At 31.3% G+C, this 12,273-nt stretch overlaps 1 protein-coding gene across 1 annotated transcript; it reads right to left on the bottom strand.

The window, feature by feature from the left end:
- Window positions 1-4,442: 4,442 nt before the first annotated feature.
- Window positions 4,443-11,923, bottom strand: LOC123885709. The gene is made up of 9 exons (XM_045935022.1): window positions 11,760-11,923; window positions 11,615-11,677; window positions 8,693-8,831; window positions 7,569-7,854; window positions 6,250-6,378; window positions 6,123-6,172; window positions 5,835-5,932; window positions 5,435-5,722; window positions 4,443-5,167 (listed from the first exon to the last, which is right to left on the bottom strand). The coding sequence occupies exons 2-9, from the start codon at window positions 11,663-11,665 to the stop codon at window positions 4,685-4,687; spliced, it is 1,524 nt and encodes a 507-aa protein (XP_045790978.1). The 5' UTR covers window positions 11,666-11,677; window positions 11,760-11,923; the 3' UTR covers window positions 4,443-4,684.
- Between the last annotated feature and the right edge of the window lie 350 nt (window positions 11,924-12,273).

Raw genomic sequence — 12,273 nt, 5'->3', positions numbered from 1 at the left:
TTTAGTAACATGTTCCTTTCTTTGTTTCTCAACCAAATTTGTGTTATATACTAAAACATATATACATGCTGTACCGAGTAAACAGAAAATGTTGAAGCAGAATTAATACTTAACAACATCACCTATGATTGAGTCATATTATTAATTTGAGGATGAGGACTAGGGATTATGGTTGAGTCATATTATTTTTCACCTGCCACAATCTCTGTAGTAACTTTGAAATTACCTTTTTGGGATATATAATTTTCTGCATACAGTTTCTTTGCTGAAATGTGTTTTATTCATTCTTGAAGGGATGATATATTCGAGATCTCTCATCTTAGAGTTATATGACATATTCAAATGTCATTGTTAATGATGATAATTTAAATCCAAATGTTATTTGCGACATGTTTTGAAGGTAAAGATGTTAATAGATATTTGAATATTCTATTATTACAAGTAAAAAGTCTTTTACAGAGATGAGTATTCAAGGTCGTGGATTATGCAAGGATAAGGCCTTATTACTTACGCAAGGTGGCTAGACTCTCAATAATATTTCTGGTAGCTATCATTTGAGCTACACTACGGAGATTACTTTTTTATGAATGTTATAATTGAAATATGAAAGCACTTATTGCGTAAGCATGACTCTATCATTCCACGTATACAAAATGTTGACTCAGTTATATATCGGTAGATGTATGAATCCTCTCATCATGATACTATGCTTCACACATAAATTTAGGGTCTGTTTGGTAAAAATAAGCTATAAGCTAGCTGATAGCTGAAAAACTAGCTTATAGCTGATAGCTGAAAAGCTAGCTTATTGAAATTAAAGTGTTTGGTAAAATTAGCTTTTAAAGTGATTATTAAATATAAAATTACATAATTGATAGTGGGTAGTTTACTTTTTAGAGTGGGTAGTTATTAAATTAAAGGGTAAAAATGGAATAAAGTGTAAAAAGCTATAAGCTATAAGCTCAAATGCTACTTGAAATAACATTTGAAAAAAAGCTATAAGATAGTACAAAAAGTTTGTTACCAAACACCTCTAATTTTTTGAAACAAGCTTATAAGCTCATATAATAAGCTATAAGCTAGCTTATTTGTGTTACCAAACACACCCTTACTCTAATGATTGACTAGTAATGTGGTAACTATATAAAGAAATGTTAACTTACCTATACATGTATGTTTAACATGTGTGATGATGGGTCTGTTTGGTAAAAATAAGCTATAAGCTAGCTGATAGCTGATAAGCTAGCTGATAGCTGAAAAGCTAGCTTATAGCTGATAGCTGAAAAGCTAGCTTATTGAAATTAAAGTGTTTGGTAAAATTAGCTTTTAAAGTGGTTATTAAATATAAAATTACATAATTAAAGAATCATTCAACATATTCTACCAAAAAAAAAAAAAAAAAAATTAAAGGGTAAAAATGGAATAAAGTGTAAAAAGCTATAAGCTATAAGCTCAAATGCTACTTGAAATAGCATCTGAAAAAAAGCTATAAGCTAGTACAAAAAGCTTGTTACCAAACACCTCTAATTTTCAGAAACAAGCTTATAAGCTCATATAATAAGCTATAAGCTAGCTTATTTGTGTTACCAAACAGAGCCGATGTGTATTATATAAAAAAATGTGTGATGTATGTTTAATAGTATATTATTGCTAATTATTTTTAAAAAAAAAGTATATTATTGCTAATTGCTAATAAATTTTGAATCAAGTTAAAAATCTTCCTATTTAAATTGACTTTTCTCAAATGTTAATTATACCTAATTATATACTCTTGATATACTAATGTAACAACTACCAATTACAGGCTAAACGTGTCACACAAGTAGCTAGCTAGCTTTATGTAGTATGCACGAGGTCTTAAATTCGATTTTTATTGGCTCACCAAAAAAATATAATAAAAAAATTAAAATGTGTCAATAATTAATTTAGGTAGTATGCCTTTTTTATTTATTTATTTATTTATTTATTTTGGTTTTAGTTGCATGTATGCCTTTCATTTAAGGTAATTATCTTATATTTAAAATTTAAAATATGATCCCCTTTGCTAAAGGAATATACATTTGAGATTTGACATTTTCTTTTCCAATAAAGCTACGCAAGAGAAGTACATCCTCTTTTTCTTTTCTTTTCTTTTTTTTTCTAAAAAAAATGGTTCTGGTTTGAAAGTTATACATGTAAGATTAAATGCATCATGATTCAAATAAAAATAAAAATCAATCTATCAAATATATGTTGTGGGAATATTAATACTCAGAAGGATCAGCTCGAATAATTTTGATTTGCTTCTAATTAATTAAGCAACACTTTTTGCATCATGATTAATCATAAGAAAAATTGGTTATTCTCATTCTGTATAGACACACATGTAGGTACCCAAAGAAGGCGACAAAATCATATAACCAAAGAAAAAGTGTATAAAGATAGTGTATAAATTAGCTGACCCTAAAGAAATTGTTTTTCAATTATTTATAATTATTCAAGCAACTAAATAGTAAGTGCAAAATGACATCACAATCACTATGAGAAAAAGAGAAGTAGAGACATCACAATGAAGTAACATATCTTGTCTTGAGACTCCATATTAATACTAGAATATGTATATATATATATATATATATATATATATATATATATATATATATATATATATATATATATATATATATATATATATATATATATATATAATTGAACACGACTTGTAGTGCCATTGGCTAATGTATTTTATTATTGTAACAACTGATTTTGGGATTCAAACTACAATGATTATAATTTCAACTTTTCATATATGAAAATTATTATACATATATGATATGTTATATATAAGACTATATGGTTAATTAGTACTTAAAAAAACCCAAATAAATAAGAATCTTGGAAAGAAAACGACAAATTGTGGAGTCAATTAGTTGTTACCGTGAGAATTAACTTTTCTTGTTGATAAATTAAAGTTTAGATGAGTTGAATTCCAGCTAATTTCTTAAGTCGATTTTTTTTTAAGACTCAGAGAATATTATCAATGAACAAAATTCTCATATCGGCAGTAATATAAGAACTTAGATCTTTATAGAATGAGTTTAATATTCACTAACCAAAACAATTTACGTTGCAAAAATAGACTTATCTCAAACTAGTACATAAGTAAGCATATTTTTCATTCATACGTACTGGTTTAGGAGATGAGATTTAGATGACAATAATATGATTCTAACTTAATACTAGATTGTAACTAACCTTCCATGTTGTGTGAAAAGTTGTCAACACTTTTGATATGTTTAGTATTATCATTCATAACATGGAAGCTTCGTTACAATCTTAATTTTAAGTTAGAACCAATTTTAATCGAGAATTACTATTAACTCTCCCAAACATGTGTTATCTTTCTTTGATGATACTTACTACAATACAACACCCAATAAAGCAACAATATATTTGTATACCGTGTGAAGTGTAGCCCAAGATTTGTACAACAATAGTACAATACATCTTAGACTTTCAGTAATTAATTAACACGTGGATTAGCACAGTGCTAATGAAAGATTGCAATAATTAGATTAGAAATCCTAAAACATCTGCAAAATCCAATAATGGGGAGACTGATGCTTTATAGTTTAATCAATTAATATGATTTTTAATGAATTGACAAGGGTCTTATAAATCTAAAGGACAAAGGGTTCTCTTTGAACAAGGACTTTGGAGCGGAAAAGGAGGACAAGATTCAGTTTCATTTTTTTCTTTCACGTTGTAAAGAAATGCATCTGATGCTTGTCTGTAAAATGATGAATTATTTGTGTATGCTTTTGATGCAAGTTTCCTCTTTATTTCATTATAATAATTAATGCTTATTTCCACATTCCAAAAAAATTGTTTAGAATACAAAGCTTATAACTTATAATTAATTAAGGCTTATTCTTTGAACTGGTCATGGTCATGGAAGCTCACAGGAAGGATCACAATTAAAGGATTAATTATTTTCTAAGGACTTGAAATAACTAAAGCCTTGACTTTGAAGTAGTCGAAAATGTTAGCTGAATAATGTGCATCTGTATCTTGTTTTCTATTTCATTTGAAAAAGGAAAATGTTTGGTGTACTGTAATAATATAAAGAGAGAGATAATAATGTGATAGATTGATGATGTAATAGGAAAGATAGAGACAGAGATAAAAAGAGGTGTCGAATGAGTATTAGAAAATATGAGATGAACAAATATCATTCTTGTACTTATTCGAAATCTCATTTTCTCCGTCTCTATTTTCCCGTCACACCACCAACCTACCTCATCACACTATTTATTTTCTCTAAGGTGTTGATAAAGAGTCTGCAAAACATTACCCTTTACTGGTATCTTTTCAGTTTTTCAATTGGTTTTTGTTATCATTATTTGCTTAGTTTCATATAGAGGAGGAAGTGAAACATTTCAAAGCAATAAGCTCAACTCTAGTTTGGGTAAGATCCCGTAATATGATGACATTGCAACTAAAAAATCATATCATCAACTTGAAAATAATCCTTGTCCACTCTACAAGATCTGCTATATCTATATCTATATCTATGAGAACGTACATTCTTAGCTTGTCCTAATTCAACCTTTTTATCGGCTAGACTACAAAAAATAAATTGAATATAGATTTTGGAGAGATAAATATGAATAGATAGAAGAAAAATACGTGTAGTATATGCTTTTTATTCATCTTTCATTGCAAACGCATGCTTCTTTTTCTGCCCAACTTCCACAAGTAGATATAAGAGAGCCTCACACACCTGTGCAGCATCTCCTTCCGTAAGATCATCATTTAGCGACGAATAAACCATCCAAGCATGGTCTAATTTTCGTTTAGGTCGCACCACAATAGATCCGGGAACTTCTGCATCTCGGCAAGTCACAAGCCCATCACTCTTCTCGCCATACCTCACCTGCAGTAACTGTGCACAAGCAGCCATAGCAGCGCCTAGGGGCATCACCACAGGGAGTTTTGTACTTTCACCAGCTGAAGCAACCATTGGTAGTTCAGCATGAGCAACATGAGATAGTGTGGCTAAAACAGCAGGTGAAACGCTAGCTTCCGTGCGGAAAGAAACAACAGGGAGTTCTTCTGGAAGACGATGCTTCTCTAAAAATTCCCTCCGCCTTTCATATGTCAAGTCTTCTAAGGCTCGCATGTCTCCCTTGTAATAAATAAATGATAAATTGTAGAAAGAGATGGTAAGTCACATAACTAAAGATACTACAACTAGAAAAATCGTATGGACAAGCAAAAACAGAGATGGCAGAGTTTCGGCAAAAAAAAAAAATACAAAAATGTGTAAAAATTCTTATGATCTTGTATTCAAAAGCAAGAAGGAAACTCCAGATAGAAAAAGATGGCAAAGAAAACACATTTCAAGTGTAAAGAAGAAGGAACACATAGGAGATTATACGCAAATTCAACATACCTTGATAACTTTACAGATAACAATCTCAGTGAGTTTCCGTAAATTCACATAATCACCAAGCTGTCCTTCTCGCAGAAGATCTGAAGCTATAGGAGTCCCACCATAGGGACTTTGTGCTAATACCAACCCAGCAACTTTATCTTTCAAATCAGGCCAGTACAATGATAAAGCAGCTGCGGCATCTACTCCTCCCTTACTATGTCCAAGAAGCAAAACACGTTTCTTTGAACCCCAATAAATTTCCTCAATATACTCTTTTATCTCTCTTGCATTTTTTTCAACTGATGCCTGATTAATTATTACTCCAAATTCAGTAATAGAATGTAAGAAAATAACACCAATACAATCTACACAATAAATAGATTTAGCATTTTCCATTAGAATTATTATTATAATATACCTCACTATGAATCTTTGCAATATGACAGGCCAAACCCAATTTTGAAAAACTGACTTTGGTACTCACAAAGTAAAGTGGACCATGGTTACTGAAAAGACCTGCCAATTTAAGAGGCACAACAGTTAATAGCACATAATTATTAAACTTACAATTCTATTATTTACAGTATGTAAACTATGTGATCCAAAATAATATCACAGTATGGATTCCTCACTGGAATTTAGGGTTATGGTGTGTGTACGCGAATCACGGATATAATTTTACCATGAGCAAAATCAGTCACTTTACCTGGAATTAATAAATAGACCATTGAATTTGGTAACCTGTGAACACCGTGCCTGACAAAGTAAGAAAAAACAGTTAGAAAAAAATAAAATAACAAGATATGAGAAAAATAAAACAATACGATACTAACTTGATTTCGTCAAGAATTTCCTGGAACCTCTCTGTTCCATCTTCAACCGGGGGCATTCCTTGAGCATGTTGAAGCCATCCGATATCATCTGCAGATCCACGAACAGTTCTTCGAGCGCGGTCAATCAGTCTGAAATTATATAAAGAAGTTTATCATCCCCACACCAGTAGTCAAAAGAGCTTAAACAAATTGCAGTTTAGATTTTCTATCCTAAAAAAACAGAATTGGAGCTTAAATGGACACATCATAAATTTATATGACATGTAGAAAGAAATATTAGAGTTTAATCTCATGGTAACCTAAGCAGTACGTAGATAATGTGCCAAGCTTAAATTACACGTCTTTCGATCATTTGGGTACAGTATTTAACTAAGATACATTTCATAATATTTAGAAAGGGAAAAAATGATGTATCAATATCATATTAATTGGGATATATTCTATATCAAATAAATCAAAGATAAAAAGATCAAGGAAGGAAGTCCTAATGCAGTGACGATAGACAGAATATTGCTATGTGTATCATCCTGAAAAGGTAGTCCTAATGCACCAATTATTGATGTAGAAGATAAATTGCAAAACTCCTAAAGTGGGACTACTAATGTAATGGTAAAAATAGAATTAAGAATTGTTCAATCACACAAGAAAACAAAGCCAACTTTTACTTGCTGACCCTATAGACTGTTATATTTTTCTCATTCGAAATAAAGTATCCTACATCGATATTTTTGATTTATCCACAACTCCTTTATAGAAAATATAAGTAGAACAGAGTGGTCGCAGGGATGCTGCATTGTGTTGAACTTAGTTATCTCTCCATGACTTGTAAGGTATCTGTTAGTGGCTACATAGTCAGTATAATTTCTATTATATTTAGGTGGCTTGCATTGCAAGCTTACCCTGTTCATAGATAAAGGTTAACTCAGATCAAAGAATGAATGATAATCACCCATTCTCAGAAATTTCTATGAACACTTTTCCTGACTTTCTCTCAATTCTGTCCACTTCCTCGGAAATACAAGGATACTAATACTTTAGGAAGTAAAGAAAAATGTGGAAAAGCAATAGAAGAAAATACAAGGACACAAAATGGAAAAATAGGGCTCCCATTGGATGACAGTATAAAACTGATTTACACCAACTGTGTATGCCCATTAAATCCTTATTTCATTGAAAAACTCATAAAGAAACAAATTGAACAGTTAAATAACTGTAGCTTCATAATTCATATCCAACAATGTCACGTGTGTAGTTTCATAATTTTGAAAAAGGACTTGGCAGAAAAAATCACACTCAGATTGGGATGACAAAAATAATACCCTCGGAAAATGGAAATGCCACCTTGTCCGGTATTATTTGATTGAACAACAAGTGTACTGGCATTTTGTAATGGGTCACTGCTAGAAATCCTTGTGATTTCATCATGCATAACTAGAGGTGAAGAAGTTGAAGTGCTAGATGATTCGACACTTGTTAAATTCTTTCTGTTTGAACAAATATGATTAATATTAGTAGATGTAGATGCCTCAGTTTCTGCGGAAGAAACAGCCACAAATTCTTGTGCACGAATGTCAGAAGCACCAGACTGTATTGGGGAATGTTCTACTGAAAAAATAACAAAACATAAGATTTAGGGTCTGAAATTGCCAATGTCAAGGCCTTGTTGTCAGTACATTTAATAAAGACTAGACGTGAAACAGAGTATTTATAAATCAATGGCATAATTTTTAACAAAATCCTATAAGAAAACATGAGGCAATCTGATCCATCAGAGAATTGTATAAGGATATTAGAAATTTAGAAAAAGACAATACTTGAAAGCAATTTGGATTCAACAAAGTTTAAATTATGTTTAGGTGGAATTTTTTAATACAGGGGCGTATTTAAATGGGTCCTAAGTCATGAAGTTATGCACCCAGACTAAAGTTGTTTGGAATACGTGAAACACAAAGAATATAATATTTTCAGAACTTAATCAGAAATACAATAAAATCGGCAGTGAGTAGTGACAACCACAATTGTATATTTTACATGGATTTGGTTAGAGCTGGGTTTCTATAAGGTTTAACAACATGAGGACATTAAAATTCTAAAACCATAAATCCATTCTTCCTGGCTTTGCAGCCTTTGCTTATACCTCAAACGGAATTTTATTTTTTCTGAAAGGTGGCCAATGACAATAATACAAAGGCAATGCAATTATGTTCGACAATCTTCAATTCCCATGTAAAATGCAGCAGTTGAAGTGATTTTTGCTAAACACAATTCCTCTAGCTTATAAACCAAAAACTTTATTTTACAGGCCACATAATAATCCAGCTTCATCAGTAATTATTTGTTTATGGAAAATTATAGGATCTGGCTTCACAATTCTTTAAACTTCTGAACAGAGATTACTCAAAATAAACAATAGAAGAACTAGAAAAACCACAAAGAAGCTTGCCTGAATAGTCGGAGAAACAACCAGCTAAGTATGATGTTGTTTGTGAAAGATAAGAAGCAGCATCACTGAGAGCAGGCACAGATGAAAATATTTGAGGAATCATCCCATCATTTGTCAAACCATCTTCCTGTGGTTGTGCCTGTGTTTGTAAAATAGATGAGATTCATTTTTTTTTATGAAACTATAATAAAAGGTGGAAATACTAAAACCAAGAAAAATATAATGCAGTAGAAAATTAGCAAAAAAGCATTTGAACCCAACTAGCATTAACAGCATGTTCCACGATTAACAAGAGCAAATTCCGCTCTGCAGGAATCATAAGGTGCAGGCTTCAAGAAGCTATGCATATAAGTAGAAAGAAACTGCTCACAAGTTGAAAATGGTTGACTGCACCAAAAAACTATCTCTTACCTACCATTTTAGCCACGAAGAAAGGATGTGGCTGTCAATGCATAACAGGCAATCGGCAACTTTTGGTAATGAAGTATTACCTAGTGTGCATTCACCTCACTCCTTAGTCCTTTTAAAACAAATATTTACTATTACTTAGCAGAACCCCTTTCCTATAAACAAAACAATTCGCATTCCAGGGTGCAAGGCACCATAATAACTAGATATCTCCCCCACCCCCCCTTCATACTAAACCATATTGCTCCCAAATTTAAAATTTTCTGCAAGAATCCCAGTTATTTGTTTCAATAATTAGCATTTGTGCAGACAATGACATTTTTAGTTTAATTATTCCTCCTATTCATTCACCATGTTTTTAAATCGAATTCTCACAATCCTCCAACATTTAAAAATCCATGTTTTTATAGGAATACAAGGAATGAAACTGGCAACATAAATGCTAGAATTTTTAGTCTCAAGACCAATAACTTCATCGCTATAAATTATGAAATTATGAAGGAAAAAAATATACATAAACTACCAAAACTGAGTTCTTGATTTCCCGTGATGTGAATTTTGAACTTGCACCACCATAACCAGTAGTGCAAATGCAAAAAATAAAGTTCATGGAAGAATTAACAATGATAGTCACAGAAGCTCAGACGGAAAAAACAAATCAAAGACGACATTGGAACCAATTCCTGTCTAGTATACTTGGATCTAATCAGGAATCAAAGTGATTGCAATTCAGAAAATGGATTATGGAAAGAACTGTTAGGTCTCATACAACTACTACTTCGACGACACTATATGTAGGGCAGAAGAGAATTTGAACGGTTAGGTGTAAAGGGATATAACAACCTTGCATACATGGGAAGAAGTGTTGAAAAAGGAGGGTAGTGTGCGAAAATGATAGAGTTGGATAGGACCTGGGAGAGATTGGTAAGAAATGATTATGGTCGAGAGGTTTTGTAATGTCTGTGAAGTTTCTCTTCTTCGGTTTCTTTCTTTTCTGATTTCATTCTCAACAGAGGACTACCTCTCATTGTAAATAGTTTAGTCTCCATCATTTCAACTCTAATTACAACTTCCTATTAGGAACTTGTATGTAGCATTGTTTTTATCTCTTATTTTGTATCATTTATATCATGAAAAAGAAACTTTACACTAGTAAACAAAGTAGATCTGCACAAATTTTAACAATGTCTAGTAAACCAAACCAGACAATGGTCATTGAATCAAAAAACGAAAAGGATCAAGTTTTTAAGGTTGAACTGCAGTTTAGATATATTAATATGTTCTAAAAGTATTACACGATAAATATTAAATTTTTACTTAATATTTGGTTCATCCTGTCCTGAACACTCATTTTGTTTGAATTCTCTCCGTGTCTTGAAGGTATACTACATACCAAACTTGTTTCTTTATAAATACACATGATAAACCAAAATATGCTTATTTAAATAATTAAATTTAATATGTTAATTTTTCTTTTATTAGTAAGAAATCCAGGTGAACAAAAGTTTAGACTGCAAATAATTTGCTTATTTTCCAACTTTGGTTTACATATACATGCTTCCAACACAACGTAAGCATATACTCATTCTAAAATATAAATGGAAATGATATACTCGCATCTCTCAGTTTGTCTGAGAAATAAGAAAAGGAATATTCATTCCCTTCATAACTGTCACTCCAGTTAAAAGACAAAATTCAGGTTACCTAAGAATTAAGATAAGAGAATATCCTAACATTTTATATAATTCATTGGGCACTAAAATTTTGTCACTACTCACTAAGAAACCTATCATTCTAAAAACAACACTAAAACCAGACGATGAATGCTTCCAACGCACACCATCAAACTAAGGCATCTAACCTCTCATAACCAACCTAATTGTTTCTCTATAATTAGTTTGATCGCTAGTGGATACCACAGGCATATCTAATTATCTATATGCTGTATACCAGACTGTTAGGAATCGAAGGATTGGATTCCAAATAAAAAAACTTTCTTTAAGAAATAGGAAATACTAGGTGAGATATCTCTTCTTTTTTTTTTTCCGTAAACCGGGTATCCTCCAAGCGCAACTACAGAGACTAATCCCTCGAACCTTATGGGACCCAAATGGGTGGCAAGAGTTTTAACACTATTGCATGCTCAAGTCAGGGAACAAACTCAGGACCTTGGTTAAGCTAATAGGCGAGATATCTCTCCTCAAAGGGTTTCTCCTATTTTTCATAATAATAATCAACTCCAACATTAAATTCTCGTATTTATACAAATAGCCCAATAAGAACTTCAAGTAACTAACTTGTATAACAACGCTTAACTACTTTAATTACTGCAATTAGCCATTATTATACATACATCCTAAGTTCCCTAACACAAAATCATTCAAATAAAATTCGAAATTCTTATATGTAAAAAACTAAAATTTATGAAACAATAAACACAACGAAACATATACTACATAGTTTTTGCACATAGAAATCAATTTCATACATAAATAAAATAATGAAATGACTCACAATTAAGGGTGTGGTTAATTCACCAGACTTTGAATTGGGTGTTTGCATCATCGAAACTAGTTTCTGTAAAACGCGAGAAATGAAGTTCATATCGATTATTATTAAATAAATAAAAAAACGAAAATTGATATATATATATATATACCTTGTAAATTGTGAGGAGAATGAAGGTGAGTGAGATATGAAGAAACGGAAATTGATTGAGAATTAGGGAAACAAGAAGAATCGAGCAACAACGATGGAATTGAATTGAATTATTGAATTGAATCGAGCAACAACGAAAATATGATGATTTTGCTCTGTCTATGTGAGACTACGTCGTTTCGTGTCATTTTTTCGGTTTTCACCGTTACACCTCCTGCTGTTTTTTTTTTTTTTTTTTTTTTTTTTTTTAACGGTAAAAAATAACTCCAACTTTTATTTTGTTGTAAAGTTTTAATGGAGTAAAATCACAATTAAATCTTGTACCAAAAAATATCATAATTAAATCATAGGTAAATTTAGAGAAAATTGTAATTAAATCATCTATTCAAATCAGTAGAGTACATATTCGAATTTGCTAAAAACTAAAAAAGATGTGTAAAAAACTAAAAAGATCAATCTGCGAACAAATTCATTAGATTGATTTTTAAGGTTGAAAATTTTGCAACAGAAACTGT

Source organism: Trifolium pratense, linkage group LG5 (assembly GCF_020283565.1).
Source record: "Trifolium pratense cultivar HEN17-A07 linkage group LG5, ARS_RC_1.1, whole genome shotgun sequence".
NCBI lineage: Eukaryota > Viridiplantae > Streptophyta > Magnoliopsida > Fabales > Fabaceae > Trifolium > Trifolium pratense.
This window is presented reverse-complemented; position numbering and strand designations above follow the sequence as displayed.